This window comes from Urocampus carinirostris, chromosome 4 (genome assembly GCF_059441175.1).
Source record: "Urocampus carinirostris isolate Australia breed hairy pipefish chromosome 4, RoL_Ucar_1.0, whole genome shotgun sequence".
Lineage (NCBI taxonomy): Eukaryota > Metazoa > Chordata > Actinopteri > Syngnathiformes > Syngnathidae > Urocampus > Urocampus carinirostris.
In genome coordinates this window covers 14649729-14674124 of record NC_142352.1, presented here as the reverse complement: position 1 = coordinate 14674124, position 24396 = coordinate 14649729, and the positions used below count along the sequence as shown (strand labels likewise).

Sequence of the window (24396 nt, the reverse complement as noted above, 5' to 3'; positions counted from 1 at the left end):
ACTAAAGAAAAACAAACAAAATATATCTTAAAAATAAGGAAAACATATGTAACTATTTTTTAATTCTACAATATTTTGTTTTATTTTAAAAAAAACAACAACAAAATAAGAGAAATGGTCTTGTATAATTTTTATGTTTTACAATATTTTAATTGTCACAACTATTTTTATTTTCTTTATATTTTCTTAATTTTAATTTTAATTATATTGACCATTAATATTAATATTCTTAATATTTTCTTTTCTTTAAAATAAACAAAAAAAGTCCTATTTAGTCCCTCTTAGCTTCAAATATTTTCTAAAGAAAAATACTAAGAAATAATCAATAAAATAAGCAAAACCCTCTTAACTAAAATAACAAACCAACTAATTGGGATGATTAAAAAAAAATCATTAATTTGCTTAAAATAACAACAAAATAAGTCAAGTCGATTCACATTTATTTGTATGGGCCTTAATCACAAAATGTCTCGAAGGACTTAAGTTATTGAAAAATAAAGGAAATTAATAATAAATAAATTACATTATCATTCATAATGATGTATTGATAATCATAAAAGTACATGTTTCCTTATTTTAATTGAACCAAAATAAAACAAAAAAACTAATTGGGATCTAGTGTTAAAATTCTGAACAACACAAAAATAAGGGAATCGATAAAATAATTATTATTTATTTTATTTTAAGAAAAATTATAATTATTTTAATATTATGGTTTCAAATAATAGGGCAGCAGGCGGTGCAGTGGTTAGCGCATGTGTGGCACAAGAGATTGAACCTCCTGTGTGGAGTTTGCATGTTCTGGGGCGGCAGTAGCTCAGGAGATAGAGCGCTCGTCTTGGGATCAAGGGATCCCAGTTCGAATCCCGTATCGTCCGTGTTACATGTCGAAGTGTCCTTGGGTAAGACACTGAGCCCCTAATACCCCCAATAAGCAGGTTAGCGCCTTACATGGCTGCAAGGCCGCTATTGGGAAATGTGGAGCACATTGTAAAGCGCTTTGGGAAGTCATTGACTTGAAAAGCGCTATATAAATGCAGATCATTTCATTTCATTTCATTTCATTCTCCCCGTGCTTGCGTGGGTTTCCTCCGGGCACTCCGGTTTCCTCCCACATTCCTAAAAACATGCATTTCAGGTTAATTGGTCGGTCCAAATTGTCCCTAAGTGTGAATGAGCGAGCAAATTGTCTGTCCCTGTGTGCCCTGCGACTGGCTGGCAACCAGTTCAGGATGTCCCCTAGGGATGCGCTCCAGCACGCCCGTGACCCTACTGAGGATAAGCGGTGCACATTTTGGATTGATGGAGGGTTTCAAGTAATACATCCTCTAAATTCAGAATTAAAAAAAGAGATGTTTTCCTCCTTTGCGAGGTTGCCTGTTGCCATTTTCGCCGCTGCATTTTTGGGGAGGTAGAAGTTAAGATCTGCAGACCTGCCTATGCACAAACACTGACCTGTGTTTAAGTAGTTTTCTCTACTAGCAGGCACACAAACACGCACTTTCAACAAGACGCGCTTGTGTCCCACTTGATTAACGCACCCCAGCCCCACAACGGCGTTTTAAAGGCCACGTTCACAGGCGGGCTCTGTGCGCACGCTTTCAAGTGTTGGAAAGCTGCAACAGATCCTCAAATATTGACTCGTGGACGACCATGCGGAGGGGAGGGGCGAACACTGAGAGAGAAGGAAGTCTTTTGGTTTTTTTCAATCCAGTCATTGCTTTTCTTATGTTATGGGATTCCAACCGGAACTAAAAAAACAAAGTGAAACGTACTATAATTTACTGGAGACTCCTCCCTACTTTGTGCTTCGGTTTTCCCCTGGTTCACTGCTTCGCTAATTTTGAATTGAATTGGCTTAATTGTCATTGATATCATCATATCTTGCATTTTTTTCCCCGCACACAGCAAATGTTATCAGGAGGGCAGGTTAGGGAGGGCTTTGTTTGTTGGGTAGGCATGATTGTCTAGTTGCGCAACTGTGATAGTCTGGTGGATGCTGTCAGACTAACATCGGGAGGGATGCACAAGTCGCTACCAAAACTAACTGTGGAGCATGGAGACCGCTAGCTTTTAGCGACTCTTTAAATTTAAAAAGAAATGAATCAATTAAATCAGACTCTGAGGAAAGTCAGAAGAGCGCAAACAGGGTGATCACCAGTAGGTTCTCCGTGGATTCTTATCGGATTTAGGATAGGTCTGAGGCGGCCTATGTCGCCAACGTCAAATCCATTACTTATCAAATGGAGGACCTGAAGCCACAAGTTGTGGGAAACTCTGGATGATTGTATTCTAACCATCACAGAGACCTGGTTCACATCAAGGATACCCGAAGCTAGTCACTTACTAAGCTTTTCTTACACTAAAATGAAAAGCCCTCCAATTCTGTTCTTTTGTGGAATGACAGCATTCATTCAACTGCGAACAATTCTGTATTCTGTTTTTATTTGGTGATCTATAATTGTTATTTTGCTACAGCTGTATACTCTCAGTCGGTAAGGATTTCATCTCAAGGTAAAAAAACGTAAGCCAATTTGCAGCTACGTTTGGTTTTCTTCACAAAACAAACTTGACTGGGGAATGTGCGGACTTTCACGGGAGTTCTGGCCCTGCAATACGTACAAAATCTGGAGAAACAGGGAAACCATGACCCAACAGCAGATGGCTGAAACCAAAGAAAGTATCTGAAATTGATACGTTTGTAGAACTTAGCATATATCTGTAACATCTTTAACTGTTGCCCTGCGATTGGCTGGCAACCAGCTCAGGGTGTCCCCTGCCCACTACCCGAAGATAGCTGGGATGGGGTCCTGCACCCCCGCGATCCTACTGAGGATAAGCGGTGCAGATAATGGATGGATGGATGGATGGATCTTTAACTGTCTATGGCAGCCTACTTAGAATGGATGCTTGACGTCTTTTGCTGTTTATGTCAGTCGAGTGATAATGGATCTTTGACGTCTTTAGCCGCTGAGGTAAAATGAAGCACAGACGTCTTTAGAAGCCAATGACGGCCGAGATAATATAGAGTTTTGACATATTTTGCTGTTTATGGCAGCCTAGCTAACATGGCTTTTTACACCCTTAACCATGTATGTCACCTTAGCTGGAACAGATCTTTGATATTTACGGCTGTCAATGAGAGCTTGAATAGAATAGATCTTTAACATCGTTAGGCTTCGATGGAAGCCTAGCTAGAATAGCTATAGCATGCTAGCTCAAATGTATTTTCGATGCCTTTAGCTATTAATGTCAACTTAACTAGAATGTATCTTTAACTTATTTAGTTGTCTACGGCGTCTTTGACAACTTCAGCAGTCAATGGTAGCATAGCTAGCATGTCTCTTTGATTTCTTTAGCCATCTATTGTAGCCTTGAGAGAACAAAAAGTAATCTTGACTTTTTTCACTCGATCAAAGAAAAAAAACGGATATTTTTTTCTTTCCCCATTCTCGGTTGCCAGGCTTGCCCGCAGGCCTCGCTGCCAGCCAAGGCCTTCTCGGCTCCATCTCTTTCTGAAATATTACGTGTGTGCTTTGAGACTCGCTCGGTGTGCAGAAATTGTTAATCACGGTTTTTATGTTTGTCTAGAGGACGAGATTTAGTTCCGAGTTTAGCCACGGAGACAAATTTGTCTGCAGCAAATACATGGCTGAGGTTTGACAGGTGTTATGTATTAGTTCCACCGTCTTGTATGTTTACCTCCGTGCTGGAATCCCAGGGAGATCTTTCATTACTCGGATGGCTTTGCCTCATGCTCCCGTGGCCTCTAATCATCTCCAAGAGTAAAGTCAGCAAAAACACACTAAATCACCCGCAGATTGTGCTGGAACCTCTTTGAGAAGCTCCTCTCCGTTGCCACCTGTTTTAGACCCCGGGATACAGGCCCCCTGCCTTATGACATTTTCACTTTATGATGTAAAATAAAATGATGGATTTTTTTCTGCCCCTCGTTACGGTGTTTTCCTTTCAGTAAGATTCATTTGTGTGCCCAAAAACGTATAAAACTCCCACTTTGTGGTGTTCGTGGATATGACGAGTCTCTAAAATGCCTGTCTGATGCAGGTCAAATGAAATGCTGGTCTGCTATTGGTTTGCGTCACAGCATCATGAAAATGACGGAACTACTTCCCACAATGCCTTTCTCTTCATTACGTTTAGAATCTCATGTGGTGTGTAAAAACTTTGCATACCCATGATACAAAATAGTATTTTATGTCATGATTGCTGATTCGGGGCACCTGCGATTGTCCCGTTGTCACCAACAGCCACGGGACCTGATTGGCTGTTGGACCCTTTTCAAACTCCCGTCTTCCGAAAGGAACCCGTCAGACCGTCTGCGAAACTATGCGCTCAGCTAGGCAAGTTTTTGTACTCTCCGACACTCTCATCTCATTAGCTACACCGCTTATCCTCAGTAGGGTCGCGGGGGTGCTGGAGCCCATCCCAGCAATCATCGGGCAGTGGGCAGGGGACACCCTGTACTGGTTGCCAGCCAATCGCAGGGCACACAGGGACAGACAACTCATTCGCTCATTCACACCTAGGGACAATTTGGACCGGCCAATTCACCTGAAATGCATGTTTTTGGAATGTGGGAGGAAACCGGAGTGCCCGGAGGAAACCCACGCAAGCACGGGGAGAACATACAAACTCCGCACAGGTAGTCTGGAGCTGGATTTGAACCCACGACAGGTTCCCATGACATGAACAGTGCCGCACAAGCGCTAACCACTGCGCCGCCGTGCTGCCCACTCTCCGACACTATCCTGCCCAATTTTCCTGCCTAATACCCGTTGCCGACCGTTTTTATGGACCCGTTTCTGCTTTTACTCCTCCGTCCCGGCCATCGACCTATTTTTGCCCTGTTTCCTGCCTGATACCTGTTGCCGACCTCTTTTCAGGACCCGTTTCTGTTTCGCTCCTCCGCCCTGGCCATCGACCTGTTTTCTTCGCTGTAAATGACTACTCTCGCTCGACACGGAAGTGCCACTTCCGCGTTCCTGTCATCTTCTACCCGTGACAGACGGCATTATTGCGTGTTATGGATTGTGTAAATATTTTACACGGTTGTATTTACTACACTCACGAATGTTAGATGACCATGGGTGCGTATTATTATTGAACGTGATGGCTGCAAGACGACTTTGGTGAGCTACACCGGATTTGTATTTTCCCAGTATCTTGTTTCAGACTGATCTTGATGTTTCTGTAATGAGTCTATTTTTCAATTCAATTCAATTAAATTCAAAGTGTTTATTGTCATATGCACAGTAAAGAACCACGTTTCCCTGCACAATGAAATGCTTACTTTGCTGTCCACACAATTTCCAGCAAAAAAGAAAATAGAAACTAAGAAATGGTTGGCATTTCTTGAATCCCATGAGTTGAACCTTCCTAATGATATGTAGAATGATGCATTTGAGTGATAGGTGACATCGAACAGACACCGTGTCCGTACGTGTCTGAGACACGTATTTGCTTCTTTGCGAGCCGTCGGAATGTTAAGGGGTTAAAGGTTGACTGAACCATCTGACTGTTTTGTTGGCGTTCCCACTGTAGCGCCTTATAGTCTGGTGCGCCGTATGTACGGAAAATATAGGACAAAAAAAATATTTTTGGGGGGTGGGCCTTATAATCGTGAAAATACGGTAATTATTCCAAAAATGAGGCCTTGATTGGCATTAAAATGTCTTATATCCAATTTTTGAAAGTCTTCAAAATGTGGAAACATTTAGTGAGATGTACAAATTATTGATTATGAATTGTGTTATTTTCTCTCGACAAAGGCATTAAAAAAAAACTAAAAAACTCTTGAATTTAACTTGCCTTAAGCTGTAGGAACCCTGTAAGTACCATTTCAAAGTTTTGAGGTCCCTTCTCAAGAATTCTTAATTTTACTCATATTTCGGTTTTTAGGTTTTTCCTTGCCCTCATGTAGGTTTTAGATCAGGGGATAGTGTCATAATAGTCTATGGTTTGCAATAATCTGTGGTCCGTGCAACCCTTTGAGACTCCTTGCGATTAAGGGCGTCACAAATAAACATGACTTGACTTGTTACGGTTCACTTAATAATAATGATAATGATTATAATAGTCTACTCCAAAGTACCTTTGAAGACACCCAAGGTCGCTGAAGGGTTGATCTCCCCACTTCACTCCAAAATATTTCATTGTCTCAATGTGGACTCAAGGTTCCTGCAACAGGGTGAGTTAAAGATAAAATGTATAGAGGGTTTCTTCACATTGAGGCAAAAAAAAAAGGAAATGTCAGGGAAATCGTTTCAGGCTTTCACCCAGACCATTGCCCCCACAGCTCATGATCAGCACATGATGGATTAGACTTAATTCTTCGCTGCACAAAAAGTGGGTTGGGGGTTTGTTTAGGGAGGGGGGAACACGGACACTATTTTGCTTCTTAAAGGAGGACGTCAAGTTTGCTTTTCACATTGCAGCCCTACAACCGTGGAAACGGGACACTTCACACTATATCCAGCAGATGGTGCTGTTTGACCAATAATCTTTGACTTCTTACTGAGCTGAACACAAAATGAAACAAAAAAAACAAAACTTGATTTATTTATGACTCTATTTAAGTTTATTTATTTGCCGTGTTTTAGTGACAACAAAACCCCAAATACATTTTGCTCTGTTTTTGCTTTTTTTTAAAAATACACGTTTTTTTAAATAAACGTATTTATTATTTACCAAACAGTTATGAATATGGTATATGTTATGGTAATTTTCGAATATATTTAAAAAATATTTTTACTACAAAAATAAAATACACTTTTTGATTCTATATCAATGCAATTTAATAAAAATATTTCCTAAATGTGGGAAATTATTTAAATAATGTTGAAATATTTTTTTATTTTATTGTAACTTTTACTTCACACTGAGCAGGAACACAAGATCAAATAAAAAAAAACTTTATATTGATCAATTTATTCATCAATTTATCTAATACATCTATGTAGGGTGTCGTTCTTTTCGTGAGAACACAGCCTCAAACAAATTTCTTTATGTAAATGTTAAAACTCAAACATTTTCTTTTTATTTTTTTTTAACTTATTTTATATCTTACTTTAATATTCATGTTATCAAATTGGGTTATATTTGTATAATATGATAGTGCAGTGATTTTTAAAAATATTTTAAAACAATTATTTAATGTCCTATGAATTTAATAAGTAATCTGTTTTTAATATTAGACTGTTAAGGACATTGAAAAGGATGCCAATTTGTTATTTTGACTACTATGCACTGTTTATTATAAACTTATCAGTATTTTCCTTATTCAGTGCCCATCCGTCCATATCTCCACCGCTTATCCTCAGTAGGGTCACGGGGCCGCTGGAGCTTATCTCAGCCATCTTCGGGCAGTGGGCAGGGGACACCCTAAAATGGTTGGCAGCCAGTTGCAGGGCACACAGAGACAGACAAGTCACTCGCTCATTCACACCTAGGGACAATCGGGACCGGCCAATTAACCTGACATGCATGTTTTTTGAATATGGGAGGAAACCGGAGTGCCCGCAAGAAGCCCATGCAAGCACAGGGAGAACATGCAAACTCCACACAGGAAGGTTCAATCTCATGACCTCAGAACTGTGCCGCCCACTTGTGAACCACTGCTCTGCCGCGCTGCCCTTATTCAGTGCCATAAAGAAGAAATATGTTTTCAGAAGCATTGTTCCCGAGTGCCAAAATGTAAAAATACGTAGTTTTTTAATTTTGTTTAAAAAAAACTATTCTAAAGGTTATGGCGCTGCTCATTACTAAATATCACTAAACATCATGTGATCACTCCAGGTAAACGACCGCGTGCTGAAATGTTTTTGCAAAGTTCATGCCTCTTACATGCATAAGTTCAGTGTTCTTGCAATAAAATGTTATTTCTGAAGCAAACTGCCCTTGTGTAAAGCATTGTTTAAATATTCAAGGTATCAAATATACAAAAAAGAAAAGCATCGAATTGAAAATGCATCTTTTCAGAAAAAATGTCCTTGGAAATGAGTATTTTCAAGCAATTTAGCAATGTCTAATTGTTATTTACTAAACAACTTTTTCTATCAGAATAGAATAGAATAGAATATACCTTTATTGTCATTGTTACACAATGGGTTAACATATTGGGACAACGAAATTAGGCATGACACTCCAGTTTCACACATTCACAGTGAGGTAAAAAAGCCAAGAAGATAAAGGAACAGAGAAGATAAGGTTATACAACAAGGAGGATAAGGTTATAGTTATAATTTACACAATATTTACACAAGAAATGTCGGCATGTAGGATGTTACATACAGTTTGGTATCGTAATACAGTTTCAAGCTTTCTTTTGATATGTCCTATGCCCAAATAGCCACAGAACAAAATTTTCTGTAGGCCTTCAAAAATGAGTCAAAGAGCAAAAATTGGCTGGCACTGGCACTTCCTATTTGAGAGAAAAGTCTGGCATTGAATGAGTTAAATTGAGAGAAATATTTCTACAGTGCAAGAAAAACAATATTGATTATTTTTCTTTTTTCTTGCAAATTAATGAAGACCCATTTTTGTCTTCTCAAGGCACATTGGAGCTTGTGAGGAGACAGGCAGAAAACCTCACCAAGGCCACACTGCACGAATCCTACGGCAGTCTGTCCGAACAGACCCAAAATCCCGTCTCGGAACTCTTCACGGACCTAAGCCTCTTCCTTTTGGGCTCGGACCACCACGTAGAGGATTTCGTCCAAAGATTTTTCCACAACCTCTTCCCGTCCGTGTACGAGTGTCTGTTGGATCCGGGCCCCGGGGATCTGTCGGCGAGCTACGGCGAATGCGTGAGGTCCTCAAACCGCCACGTGAAGCCGTTCGGGGGAGCTCCTGCTTTACTGGCGGACCAGCTGACCCGATCCGGACTCTCCGGGAAGGTTCTGGTCCAAGCGCTGCATCTCGGCATCGAGGTCATCAACACCACGGATCACTTGTCGCTGAGCCGAGAGTGCAGGAAGGCCTTGCTCAAGATGCATTACTGTCCTCACTGCCAGGTACGACCAATAGGGCTGCAACTAACAACTATTTTCAGAATCAACTAGGAAGCAACTATTGAAACAATAAGTCGAATAGTTGGCAGTGTCTGAAACTCATGATAAAAAGTTACCGGACACCAGCCATAAAGTTGCCTGTCCCATTTTTCAAAACTTGAAACACAATAAGACGACTCATCACAAAAAAAACAAACAGAAAAAAAAAACAATTGTTGCAAAGTCTTAAGGATTGATAATCAGAATATATAACAGAACAACACTTTAAAATTATGTTTATTACATAAAAAATACAACTTTCTGGACAACTTTTCTCTCTTCTCATTCGTTTCTGGCACCATGAGTAAAAATAGTGTGATAATGAGATAAAACCAATACCAACTGTATCACTATTCGTCTAGTGGTTAGGTTTTGCCGCTCACAAAAGCTGTGACACATGTTTGATTCCAGTTGCATACAATGCTTTGTGATTTTGGTTGATTTGGTAGTCGTTACTGTAGTTTTAATTTAATGCGGCTTATAGTCCAGTGCGCCTTATACATGAAAAATATTTGTCAAAATATATTTTTTGGGGTACGTCTCATGCAGGGTTGGAGTAGGGTTACTTTAACTTGATTACTTTCAATTACTTTTGGATTACTCCAATACCAAATATGCTAATAAAAGACAAAAGAAACTAAATATGAATAAAATTATGACTCACAACACGTGGTAAGCTTTCTCTCCTGGCTTTGATCTCTTTGATCTCCGGCAAAACTAACATAAAATGTGACAGAAACAAAATGAAAATAAATTCAAACAGCAACATCATTTTTGCCGTTCCATGTATTCCGTTACTCCCCAAGCCTGCTCAAAATGTAGTCATTTTATTCATATTTAGTTTCTTTTGTCTTTTATTAGCGTATTTGGTATTGGAGTAATCCAAAAGTAATTGAAAGTAAGCAAGTTAAAGTAACCCTACCCAACCCTGGTCTCATGGCAGCACGGCAGGGCAGTGGTTAGCGTGTTCGTGGCACAGTTCTGAGATCAAGAGATCGAACCTTCTTGTGTGGAGTTTGCATGTTCTCCCCGTGCTTGCGTGGGTTTCCTTCGGGCACTCCGGTTTCCTTCCACATTCCAAAAACATGCATGTCAGGTTAATTGGCCGGTCCAAATTGTCCCTAGGTGTGAATGAGCGAGCGAGTTGTCTGTCTCTGTGTGCCCTGTGATTGGCTGGCAACCAGGTCATGGTGTCCCCTCCCCACTGCCTGAAGATGGCTGGTATGGGCTCCAGCACCCCTGCGACCCTACTGAGGCTAAGCGGTGCAGCTAATGGATGAATGGATGGATACTATGGAATTGAGTCGGCAAACGTCGAAAAATAATTCGACCCTCACGACTAATCGATAGATTTTCTCTGATCTCTAATCGTTTCCTGGCAGGGCTTGACAGAGGCTAAGCCCTGCACGGGCTACTGCCTCAACGTCATGCGCGGCTGCTTGGCCAGCGTGGCAGAGATCGACGTCCACTGGAGGGAATTTGTTCAATCGCTGGAGGATATGTCTGCTCGGACGTACGGGCCGGAGGATTTGGAACAAGTGCTGCTGGGAATTCACCGGACCGTGCAAGATTCTGTCGGACTGGCTCAGAGAAACGGAGTTCGGATCTCGGCTCAGGTCAGATTTATTGCAGTACCAAAACATCTGAAATGTGAATGCTGTTATATGCTGTACACTGGGGGTCTCCAACGTGGTGCCCATGGACACCTAAGACCACATGAGTTGCTCGCAGACTGGTTCTGAAAATCTATCATGGGTCATTGTGATTTTCTAGGAGATGTGATTTCTGACAGGCAGGAATGTTTAGTGATTGACTGAGCCTATTTTAACCTATAATAATAAAGACAACCTTGTAATGTCCTGCTATTTTAGAAATGCATGTCAAATTGGTAGCCCTCCATGCTAATCAGGAAGAAAAATATAGCTCTCAGCTTGAAAAAGGTTGGCGACCCCTGCTGTACGCTGATAGTATTATTTTTCCAATTGTGCTAAACTTTAATCTAATTTTTCAAAATTAAAATTTGGACTAATTCAGTATTTCACATTTTTCTATATTTTAAACTATGTTTTGAATTTTATATAGTTTTTTTTATATTCCAAATAAGCAAAATAAATAGAAAATATCAGCATTATCAAATATGGCAGATTTTTAAAAATTATGAATTATTGCAGTGTCTGAAACTCATGACAAAAAGTTACCGGACAGCCGGGCAGACAACTCTGAAAAGTTGCCTGCACAGCCAAAAAGTTGCCTGCCCCATTTTTCACAACTTGAAACGCAATAAGAAGACTAATTGCAAAAAACCCCATTATTGCAAAGTATTAAGGATTAATAATCAGAATATATAACAGAGCAACACTTTAAAATTAAGTTTATTTTAAATCTACTTATAACATTTATTGCATGTTTTCCATCTGCCATCAGTAGGTACCTGTATTTACTCATCTTCATTCATGCAATGTTTGTATTGTGTCGTTTGCTATAAGCCACGTAAACTCCTCTTTCCGCTATGCTTTTAATGTACATTTACGTTTTGTAGCGTCATACAACTTGTTAGCTTCTTTTGAATCTTTCTTCTGGGGCTGAGGTTTTGGCTTGATTCCTGGTAAGGATATGTTTGAGTGTGTAGTTTCCTCATGCGTGAGAAGATAAGCAGGACGATGTGGTTCAGCCTATAAGCATATTTATTCCTCAACAGCAAGCAAACAAAAACACGGCTCCATTCAATACAACATGGCGATCAACAATTAGCAAAATGAAAAATGATGCGTGCGTAATGACGTCACACAATGGAAAACGTCTTACCACAATACCACGAGTAAGAGCGCTATTAAATTGACAAATCTGAACAATTCCTAACCACTTATCCATTTTTCTTGTGTTCTCTGTGCATCTTCTTTGGAAAATGATATGCAAATGTACGACTTTATAACGCTCGGGAAAGTCCGGAAGCACAAAGTTATTCAATGCAGGCTTCTGATTGGCTGCCGAGTATGCAAATTGCCAAACGAATCGAAATTCCGAAATTTCCAAACAAACCGAAATTCCAAAATTTCCAAAACGAACGAAGATTTCGAAATCGGAATAAAACGTTTTATTTGTTAAAAAAATAAAACAAAATACATCTTTTTTTTTCCCTTGAAAAAGTTGTCGGCCACCCGGGCAGAGATGTTTTGTAAGTTGTACGCCCGACGTAAAAGATCCACGGCCCAGGGGTCCGGGCAGACGTTATTTCAGACACAGATTTTTGTTCTAAGTTACTACTATAATTTAAATCAAATTTTTCTCTAAATCTAATTTTTTTTTTAAGTTTTCAAACTTTTTCAAATTCATTTGAAATGTACTTATAACAGAAACATCACGATCAGTCTAAAACAAGATACCCGAAAACTGTAAAGCTGGGGTAGCTCACCAAAGACGTCCTCTTGCAGCCATCACAGTCAAAGATACTACGCAACCATAGCCTCCTTACATCCGCGAGAGTCTAGCGATTCCAACCGTGTAAAATTTTTACTCCAAACACACGATAAAAATTGCCGAAAAGCATCTGTTTAGCCCCATAATTCCTGTTTATAAACCAGGAATTAACAGACCAGTAAAATTATTTTCTATAGGCCCTCTAAACTTGTTATTGACATCTTTTTCGGCCAATTGCAGGCCTTGTTTAACGGCCTTTGCCTTTACGGGCCTGTATTGCTAAAATGGACCCGCCTTCTTTAACTTCGAATAACTTTAGTCAAGAGTGATTCAAATGATGATTGACACATTGGTAAGCCGATAAAATTCTCAATAAATCGATATGAAGATGTCCCAGTTGTATTCAATTTATACCCTGGAATAACTCCACTAGTGATGTTTACGGACTTATTCACGCGCAAGTGTGCACAATCATATATTGATTTCTGGATTGATAATTAAAACGTTTAAAACTCTTTCACATTGTGTAAAAATTAGTCCAAGTAAAATGCACATGCAAACATTTTAGTGTTGAAAACTGGGTGTCTTTAAATGGCCACTTTTGAAAATACAAAGTTCAGTTTTTAAGATTGTGTTTAAATTTGACAATGGCGTCAAATGTTTGTCCCGCCTGCTGTCTAGCTAAGATGCCCATGCTACACCCATTTTCAGGCATTTTGTTGCAAAAAAAAAAAAGGAATCAGGCGAGGATAAAAACCTTCTATTTCTGTGTGTTCTAACTGAAATTTCTCAATGTTAGTAGCACTTGCAGTGAATATGTCGGTTTGGGACAAAAGTTTTACCTTTCAAAGGAGACCAAAACTGTCCAAATTCTCCAAATGGTTCAAGAACAAAATTCAATTTATGTTGGGTGCATCGTAGATTGAGATTTTTGGCGAATTTTACAGGGACATTGAGGGGGTTAAAGTGTTTTTTCAAATTTTACCATTTTTTTGGTCAGAACATTTTTACATTTGGTTTTGCTATCATTGGTATTTTTCTTTTTTTCTTAATTTTATTTTTTCTTGGAAGTTATGCTAAATAATTAGAAAATCTAAGAATAATCTGAATTGGCAGAATGCAGAAAATATTGCTTGTTATTATTAAAATTTCTTAATATTTTTTATCTTTTAAAGCAGTCTTTTGTGCGGCTACCAAAAATGTGCAAAAATAAATGCTGTTGAAATAATGTTGCAAATAAAAGGTTCGTAGTTTGTCCTCGTTTTTATTGCACTCATGTGAGAAGCAGTCATCTAAGATATAATAAAACTCACACATATAAAGACTTCAATATTTGCAATGTTTTATGTGCTTATTATAATTGGCCACTTGATTAGGTACACAACACAGTGTCTCACGTAAAGTGAATAAGGATTATCAAACATCAAGACTTGATTTCTTTAGATATTATAAGTTATGCATATCAATTTTTTAAAATTATGTTTATATAATGTGTTTGATATACAGTATGTCAATATGTCAAATGTTTGTACATTTTCTCATAAGGGATGAGTTTCCATAACATTTATACAATAACAATATATATTAGGATTATTTTTTTAAATTTAAATACAAATTCCATGCATAATCTTGTCATTATAGAAAGACATGTCAAAATTCATATACAAATGCCTCAAGAAAAAGTGGTTCAATGTCGACATCTAGCGGGCATTTGTTTAGTTACATGTTACGTTGCCATCCATCCTTGGTCGTCATCATTGCAGATCTGCTTTCTCTTACTAATAATTATTATAAAAACGAAAAAAGAAACCATACATGTAGCATAGTGTTGGTGTCAACGTGGGGCTGCTGCTAGGACACGTTTACTTGCGGGTTGTTTAATTTTTCTAAACAGTTTTTTTTTATTCCAAACAGTCAGGTTTATTTATTTTACTTATTTATTTTTGGGTGCGAGTATTTTAGATATCGTACATTTTATGTTGATTTAATGAAGTGCTTTAATTTTATTTACTTGAGTTGTATTAAAGTATATAAAAAAACATCTACTTCTTGGTTGTGTTGCCTTCAGGATGAATCAAGTAGCATAGACAGTGCTGCATGACGTTCACGTTTTCCCCACTCATTGCACCATTACCCACTTTATTTCTATTTTTAAATTTTACTTCTCATACCATAATTGCCCTCTCCACTTATTTGATTGTACTTTATTTTTTGTACACCTGATTTTGTGTAACAGGTGCACAAACTCTGTGGCCCCCCCATAAGAAGGGCAAGCAAGCAACACAGCAGCAGAATTTTCACTCCCCCCAAGACCCCCACTAAAGTCGCAGGCGACTCACTTGCTGTTAAAAGAAGGTAAGTACAAAAACAACATCGAAAAAACGTACATACATGTATGCTGTCTTTCTTTTTTGTGTGTATATATTTGATTCTATTAAATCCTGTTTTGAACTTCCTTTGTAAACTCTACACTGGGGTTGTAAATAAAATGCCATTGTCATTTTATGACAATGTCAATAAAGACAATCTTGAATCTTGAAAAAGAAAGCTGTCTGTCTGTCTGTCTGTTTATCTCTCTCAATAGATAGATAGATAGATAGATAGATAGATGGATGGATAGATAGATAGATAGATAGATAGATAGATAGATAGATAGATAGATAGATAGATGACTAGATGGATGGACAGATGGCTAAATGTATGGATAGATGATTAGATGGATGGATGGATGGACAGATGGCTAAATGTATGGATAGATAGATGGATAGATGATTAGATGGATGGATAGATAGATGGATAGATGACTAGATGGAGGGATTGGTTGAATGGATGGATGGATGGATAGATGACTAGATAGATAGATGACTAGATGGATGGATGGATGAATGACTAGATGGATGAATGGATGGATGACTAGATGGATGGATGGATAGATGACTAGATGGATAGATGACTAGCTGGATGGATAGATGACTAAATGGATGGATAGATAGATGAATAGATGACTGGATGGATGGATAGATAGATGACTAGATGGATGGATAGATGGATGGATAGATGACTAGATGGATGGACGGAAAGATAGATGGATAAATGACTAGATGGATGATGGATAGATGGATAGATGAGTAAATGGATGGATAGATGAGTAGATGGACAGATGGATTGATGGATTGATGGATAGATGGATAGATGACTAGATGGATGGATAGATGGATGGATAGATGGATGGATAGATGGATAGGTAGATGACTAAATGGATGGATAGATAGATGACTAAATTGATGGATAGATGGTTAGATAGACGACTAGATGGATGGATGGATAGATGGATAGATAGATGACTAGATGGATGGATAGATGGATGGATAGATAGCTAGTCATATCCCTGGAGGGGGGTGACCAACAGCGAAACATACACAAAGGAAAAAGTAGCAAAAAAATGTACCATGGCCAACCAAAAACAAGTGAAGCACTTCGGCACCTAAGTTGGTCATGCTTTCGTCCCTCCAGATGAAACAGGACACAAGAAAGCGGCCGTGTCACTCTGATCAGGGTAACACAACACACTTTTCTGTTCAACAGCAGGGCCCGACAGCTTTTACTGGTTTACCCCTGCCGCATCATTCAGGTGCCCTGCCCATCCCTTAGAACGCGTCCAAACATCCCACTATCCTTTCACAACACTTTCCCACTCATTCCTATCACCAACAAAAGCTTTAGCTTCCACAATATATAGAACCTTTTCCTGCAGTGCACTCATAACACCATCCATCCACGTCAATCGCCGCCTTCTTCTTGTAGTCCCTGTGGTGAGGGGCCCCCAGAGGGAGGTGTGAGAATTCTCCCACCATGGTCCGCCGCGACTAAAGTGGAGGGAGCGAGGGGACTGGGGATCCTCTTTTTTTGAACGATTTTAGATGATTTATCTATTCTTTTTTTAGGGAATTCCTCAACAGTCTGCGCCTGTACCGGACCTACTACGGTGGCTTGGCAGATCAGTTATGTGTCAGCGAACTGGCGTCAGGTGACGGAATGTCCTGCTGGAACGGGACACACCTCGTCAAAAGGTTTGAGACGCGCTTGCTCGATTGGAGCTCGGTGGCACGGCGTGCTAAAAAAAATAGATTTAAAAAAGGTTCTGAATGCAGACAGGATGTAAAGGAGATTTCTATATTTTTAATTTTTGCAAAAAGTAATGTGTTATATTACTTTGCTATCAACACATATGTCTCTTGAAGAGTGTATCCATCATTCCATTGTTTCTCTTATCAATTCATCCATCCCTGTTTCCTTGCCTTCATTCATCCATTCCATTTATCCACCCATCCATTTTTGTTGATCATTTCTTCATCCATCCATCCATCCATACATTCATCCATCCATCCATCCATCTTATGTATCATTTCATCATACATCTCTCTTCCCCTGCCTAAATCCTTCCATCTCTCCATCTGTATTGATAGTTTCTTCATGCATCCCTCTTTCCCTGCCTCCATCCATCCATCCATCCTTTTTATTGATAATTTCTTCATCCATCCTTCCATCCGTCCATCCATCCATCCATCCATTTTTATCGATCATTTCTTCATCTAATCCTCTTTCCCTGCTTCCATCCATCTGTCTGTCTGACCGCCCATCCATCCATCCATCCATCCGCCCGTCCATCCATCCATCCATCCATCCATCCATCCATCCATCCATCCATCCATCCATCCATCCATCCATCCATCCATCCATCCATCCATCCATCCGTTGCTGCTTCCTTTCCTTTGTATCACCCTCCCTAAATCTATGCCCCTCCATCCCTCTCTCTTCATCCATCCTTCCTTTCTTTCTCCATCCATCATGTTGTATGTCCATCTGTCAACCCTCACAGCCATATGTCCGTCCATCCATTTGTCCGTTCGTCCGTTCAGCAATTTATACATTTCTTCATGCATATTACTTTTGATCCTTCCATCCATCCATCCATTTTTTAGTGATCATTTCTTTATCCATCCCTCTTTCCCTGCTTCCATCCATCCGTCTGTCTGACTGCCCATCCACCCATCCATCCATCCATCCATCCGTCCATCCATCCATCCATCCATCCATCCATCCATCCATCCATCCATCCATCCATCCATCCATCCATCCATCCATCCATCCATCCATCCATCCATCCATCCATCCATCCATCCATCCATCCATCCATCTTATGTATCATTTCTTCATACATCCCTCTTCCCCTGCCTCCATCCTTCCATCTCTCCATTTGTATTGATAGTTTCTTCATGCATCCATCGTTTTTATTGATAATTTCTTCATCCATTATTTCATCAGTCCATCCATCCATCCATCCATCCATCCATCCATCCATCCATCTATCTATCTATCCATCCATCCGTTACTGCTTCCTTTCCTTTGTATTACCCTCCCTAAATCTATGCCCCTCCATCCATCTCTCCTCATCCATCCTTCCTTTCTTTCTCCATCAATCATGTCGTATATCCATCTGTACAGCCATCCATTTATCTATACATCCATCAACCCGCACAGCCATCTGTCCATCCATCCATTTGTCCGTTTGTCCATTCAGCCATTTATACATTTGTTCATGCATATTACTTTTGATCCCTCCATCTATCCTTCCATTTTTTAGCAATCACTTCTTTATCCATCCCTCTTTCCCTGCTTCCATCCATCCGTCTGTGTGACTGCCCATCCATCCATCCATCCATCCATCCATCCATCCATCCATCCATCCATCCATCCATCCATCCATCCATCCATCCATCCATCCATCCATCAATCCATCCATCAATCGACCCACCCTCTTTAATAAACTTTAGTTACCAGTTACTCTAGCCCCCTGGGACAATAATCCTCAAAACATTTTTTATTTTTATTTATTTATTTTTTTAAATCCTTTTACAATTCCGACCGCCTGCAGCCTGCTGTGAAAAAATGTTAGGCTTTATCTGGACCCGTCTCCCTCATTTCCGATAATCGCCGTTAATAGCAATCTACCCGCCCCAGGTCTTCATCCTCTGTAAAGAAACAGGCGGCGGCGTCTCCATACAGCTAGCTTGCGCCTGGCCTCCGAGCACCAAGCGCTTAACAGCTGCTGTGACAAACGCGATAAATACAAAAAATAACCTCCCGCCTACGGGTCACAAGTCCAGAAAACTCGACGGCTGATTTACGCCGGCTTAGCTGAGCCTCGGCGACCTTAAACGATTGCTTCGATTCCCACGTGCATCAACATCGCCCCGTGACTTGTAGGTAGCCATGAGAACGGCTTTGTCTTCTTTCATAAAATGGGATGGAAAATAAGGATAAGCGCTTAAATGTGACACGGGCAATTTTTAGTGAGATGTCAGACTTGTGTTTGTCTGGGTAAACGTAACAAATAGCAGATGATAAAACGAGCCGATTTGTTAAATGTGTTTTTCCCCTTTTTTCATACTTTTCATCCTTGCATGCAAAGTGATTTATCCATCCACCTATACATCCATTATCTGCACAGCTTGTTATCAGTAGGGACTCGGCTGTGCTGGACCCCATCCCTGCTACCTTTGAGCAATGGGCAGGGGACACCCTGAACTGGTTTTCAGCCAGTCGCAGGCCACACAGACACAGACAACTCACTCACTCATTCACACCTAGGGATAATTTGGACCAGGCCAATTAACCTGACATGCATGTTTTGGGCTTGTGGGAGTAAACCGGAGTGCCCGGAGGACACCCACGCAGGCAGGGGGAGAATATGCAAACTCTGTACAGGAAACAGGAAGGTTCGATCTCGTGACCTCAGAACTGTGCCGCGGACACGCTAACCACTTAGCCGCCCTACTCAAAGTGATTTAGCTTAACAGCCTGACGAGGTGTTAAGTTTCTCAAGGATGTGGGCACGGGAAATCGAATGAATTTCCTGTGCGGGAGAAATTATTTATTTGCTTGATTTTCCATTTATTTTTTACATGGGAATTTTCATCATCTTCAATAACTATACAACATACAGACAGGTTATTATATTGTAATTAAATACTGTCATGTATTGGGAGGACTATATGAACTATAAGCTGCTACATTTTTCTTAGGTTTTCAATCATGTAACTTTATAAAAAGATGCGGTCAATCTATGGATGAAGGAAAGGATACATTTTTTTATAAACTCCAAATAGGTGCAACAAGATTACTTAGCAGAAGGCATATAATTTACAATTGTCAAGACCAGAACGGAGACAGGACCCACTTGCGTTGCGTTTCTCACAAGTTTTATTGGAAGAAAGAGAAAGCGTTGCGCCCACGATCCGCTGATTGCTGGACGTGGGAAGCAGGTAGCTCTGAACGCGGAAGTGGATCGTCCGTGGCGAGTGGTGTCGGGAACGGAAAAACGGGTCAGTAGCCAGGACAGGAGAGCAAAAACGTGGTCGGGGTCGGAAGTGAGTCGTAAGCCAGGAAAGGAGATCAGACGTGGTCGGGGACAAAAGAGGTTGAAAGCTGGGACGGGAGAGTAGACGTGGTCAGGGTCCAAAACACGTCGAAGCCGGGGGACAGACGGGAGCAGAAAACAGGTGGGAGTCAGGGTCGGAGAAGGCTTGCCTAGTGTTAACTGAGGTTCGCAGACGGACTGACAAAAGGGGACAGATAGGAGTGAGTTTAAATAGGGACAGGGAGCCAATCAGAGTCCGAGGGAGTTGGCGCCAAAGGAGCGGGCACAGGTTATTCACATCGGTAATCATAACAACAATGACTAATAATACTCTACAGTTGGTATGTATCTGCTAATTAATGCACAAAACTATGAATATCATTTCATAAGGTGTTGAGGAACATTTATTGGTATCCGAAAACATGCCTGTTACAAATGAACTGCCACCAATAAATTGGCCACTAGAGAAAGCCTTAAATACATAAACAGATGTCAACCTGGCCTCATTTACAATGCAAGTTATAGTGCCAGGTTCATGTTAATTATTTATTTTACTCCATATAAGAAAATAGGTGAGGGGTGAGAAAGTAGAAAAACTTTTGACTTGGAATCCCTAAAAATAGGATATGAACTCATACAAACGGAACATATGTTATGAACGATTGTGTATTTAAAAGTGTGGTGCGTCGTTTGAGGTGTCTTAAAAAGTTGAAAAAATATTTTTTTCTGCATGAGTTAACATACCCAACTGAATTTAAAGAACCCTTATGTATGTTTTTCCACTGCACTTATCAGCTCTCATCTTAATTTTAGCACGGCTGTCCGGGGACTCGCAACTCACTAGAAAGCAGGAAAGTGGTGGGAGGGAGTGATTTAATGCTCGTATCTGGGATTTTTTGTTAGTGTAGCCTGCAAATGGTAAGAGTAAAAAAAAAAGGCCTGTTTCAAAAACAGTCCAAACGCCTTACCAACCCCCCAAAAAAGATTGTATAATGGTAAATGGTCTGCATTTGTATAGCGCTTTTCAAGTCAATGAAGACCTCCCAAAGTGCTTTACAATGTGCTTCACACTTACCATTTCACACACAGACTCGCTCACCAATAGGGAGTCTGCTATACAAGGCACCTACCTGCTATTGGGGGCATTAGGGATTCAGTGTCTTGCCCAATGACACTTTGACATATAACACGGAGGAGCCGGGAATCGAACCTGCGACTATTGGCACTTAACGAATGAGCTCACCGAGGCTGTGCGATCATGATTCGAAGCCAAGAGATGGCAGCAGAAAGTAGCAAAATTTCAAGTTGCGGAAACCACTTTTAAGTATTAAAAAAAAAAAAATCAGTTTTCTTAATGAGATTGTCACGGCCACTGGAAAGAAAAGTCAAGGTAATCCAGATCTTGAAAACCCTTTCTGTGTGCTGTCTTTCTTAAAGGATCAAGTAGGGCATTGTTAAGTGACATTGACAGAATATGTATCATTTAAAATAATAATACTCTTAAGAAGGACCATACCTGCTGATACACGCAAACATATTTATAGGTGGCCAAAAACATGCCTGTTACTTACTAAACGCCACAAACGAATCGACCACTAGAGGGTGGTCATTTTCCAAAGTTTCTTACTCCAATATATTTTTTTTCTCCTTATAATAAGACAGCAGACCTTGTATCTGTCAGAAAGTCGAAACGCTGCAGGATGGACAGCTCGGCTTCTTCTGATAGTCAGCGTTGCATGCCCGAGTTGCTGTCTTAGAGCTGAGCTTTAACCTTTCCTGTGCCTGGCCTGTCCAGAAAATCACTACAAGGTTAATGGTATGCTAATAAAAGTCGCTTCACAACAAGCGGCGCTTTATACCATCTCTTTTCATTCCACTCCACCGGATACGCTAAATATGAAGCTTTGATTTGTTGCTGCTTTACGGAAATGACAGTCTCGCTATTAGGAGCTCCCTGGAACTCCCTCCAAGAGGTATTAATGCCCCAAGTGTGTATTATTTACCGACCCCTAGTGGTAGTCATTGTCTTAAATGAAACACAATTCGTTCAAATCACAACATAACAGGAGATTTTTCTTTTCCACTTTTTCCCTCTTTAGCCAATTATGTCCTGTGTTTCAGGCTCCTGATGCTTGACAAACTCTGCTATGCTCTTGGATTATTTTTTTAGCCTTTTAAGTAATTTATCCTACCAGTGCTAATGTTAGCCACTTCCATCCACTTCGGCTACCTCAATGTGTTGATTCTCTTCAGCCGCTTCGCGTATTTACAGATTGCTCAAGTCTTTTGTTTCTTTCATGTCCTGTTACTGGCTTAAATTAATTCTTGCTCAAGCAAAGAAATATGGAAGTACGGTATGTCACAAAAGTGAGTCCACCCCTTTAATTTCAGCAGAGATTTATTTAAAAGAACACTGGAGAAACCTCCCTTTGACACAATGAAAAGAAACTTGTACTTCCATCCATCCATCCATTATCTGCACCGCTTATCGTCAGTAGGGTCGCGGGGGTGCTGGAGCCCATTGTAGTAATTATTTTGGTTTGATACAAAACTTCAGGGCAGCACGGCGGCGCAGTGGTTAGCGCGTGTGCGGCACAGTTCTAAGGTCTTGGGAACCTCCTGTGTGGGTTCAAATCCAGCTACCGGACTTACTGTGCGGAGTTTGTATGTTCTCCCCGTGCTCTCCGGGCACTCCGGTTTCCTCCCACATTTCAAAGACATGCATATCAGGTAGATTGGCCGGTCCAAATTGTCCCTAGGTGTGAATGAGCGAGCGGGTTGTCTGTCCCTGTGTGCCCTGTGATTGGCTGGCAACCATTTCAGGGTGTCCCCTGCCCACTGCCCGATGATTGCTGGGATGGGCTCCAGCACCCCTGCGACCCTACTGAGGGTAAGCGGTGCAGCTAATGAGATGACCAAAACCATTCATATTCTCCAAATGGTTCAAAAACAGCATTCAATGTATTCAATAGGATTTTAGGCTAATTTTACCGAAACTTTAAGTGGTTAACTTAATTTAGAACTAGTTTAATGCACATTTGTTAAGGTGTGAGTATCATTCGTCTAGAATTCATGTGCAGCCCGACAGTGAATTAATTAAAGTGTTGGCATGTGAGTGGTTCTGAATTTGTGTACTATAACGGACATGCCACAGGAAATGATGCCAACTTATGCTAGCTTTGATTTTTGCAATCTGGAGATGGAATAAGAGCTTGCTCTGTCCACTCCACGCATCGGCCCGGTATTGCAGTACCTCCGGGAACCCTGCATTCGCAATGATCGCAGCAAGGCTTTAGGGCTAGGACCTTAGCTTGGCCTTTTGGCTGAGAGTAAGTGTACCGGCTTCTAGGCTTTGTAGCGTATTATGAACTGACCGATAATGGATAATGGATAATGAATAACGAAGATAGAACAATAACCCTTAAAAACCCCCTTTGAGACTCTTTGTGATTAAGGGCTATACAAATAAACATGACTTGATTTAAAGCATATATGGCCCCCTAAAATAGATCAAAATATAGCCATCAATATCGAAACACCTGGCAACAAAAGTGAGTACACCCCAAAAAGAATACACCCCTAAATGTCCCAAAAAAACAGTACCTGTCATTTCCCCCTCCAAAATACCACGTCACTTGCTACTCTTACTAGGTCTCAGGTGTGAATAGGTAACAGGTGTGTTCAATTTGTTGTACAGCTCTCACACTTTGTCACACTGGTCACCAAAACTCCCAATATGGCACACCATGGCGAATAAGTCTCTGGGGACCTTAAAACAAACTACATAAGGCTGACCAAGGCTACAAGGAGAAAGCCAAGAAGTTCAGCTGCAGTACATTGGCCAAGATCTTTCTGGGTTTCAAAAAATAAGGATGCACTCACAACAGGGCCCGTGTTGGCCATCCAAAGAAGCTGAGGGAACATGCACAGCGTCAAATCCAAATGCTATCTATGTCAAGTCAAGTCAAGTCATTTTATTTGTATAGCCCTTAATCACAAAGAGTATCAAAGGGCTGCACAGGTTATTGTACAGACTATTATTTCAGACTATTATTACACCATCCCCTCCACTCCAAAACCTCAACATGAGGAAAATGAAGAAAGATAGGCTCAGGAGTTTTGACAGCATTGCGGCAGAGATTGAAGAGGTGGGGTGTCAGCCTGTAAGTACTCAGAACATATGCCGCACACTTCATCAAAATGGTCTGTATATGGCTGTCGCCCCAGAAAAAAACCTCTTCTGAAGGCTGTCCACAGGAAAGCCCGCCAAGGGTTTGCCGGAGATATGTAAACAAAGGCCATGGCTTACTGGGTCAAAGGACAGTGTTCCAGCATGTCAATGACCCCAAGCACACCTCTGAGATGACCGCATATTTTCTAATAAGGCTAAGGGTAATGGCCTGGCCAAGCATGTCTCCAGATCTAAACCCAATAGAAAATCTTAGGGGCATCCTCAAGCGTAATGTGGAGAAGCACAAGTTCTTAAATACC

General features: G+C 40.5%; 1 protein-coding gene and 1 pseudogene across 1 annotated transcript in view; both read left to right on the top strand.

The window, feature by feature from the left end:
* The window catches only part of gpc5a (glypican 5a), a 200620-nt gene that overhangs the window by 26848 nt on the left and 149376 nt on the right, over window positions 1-24396 (top strand). The window contains exons 3-6 of the mRNA XM_088333721.1: window positions 8572-9032; window positions 10451-10684; window positions 14722-14840; window positions 16430-16555. Coding sequence (XP_088189847.1) covers window positions 8572-9032; window positions 10451-10684; window positions 14722-14840; window positions 16430-16555 — 940 coding nt within the window. The remainder of the gene's footprint in view (window positions 1-8571; window positions 9033-10450; window positions 10685-14721; window positions 14841-16429; window positions 16556-24396) is intronic.
* LOC148366901 (U2 spliceosomal RNA) lies at window positions 23066-23180 on the top strand (annotated as a pseudogene).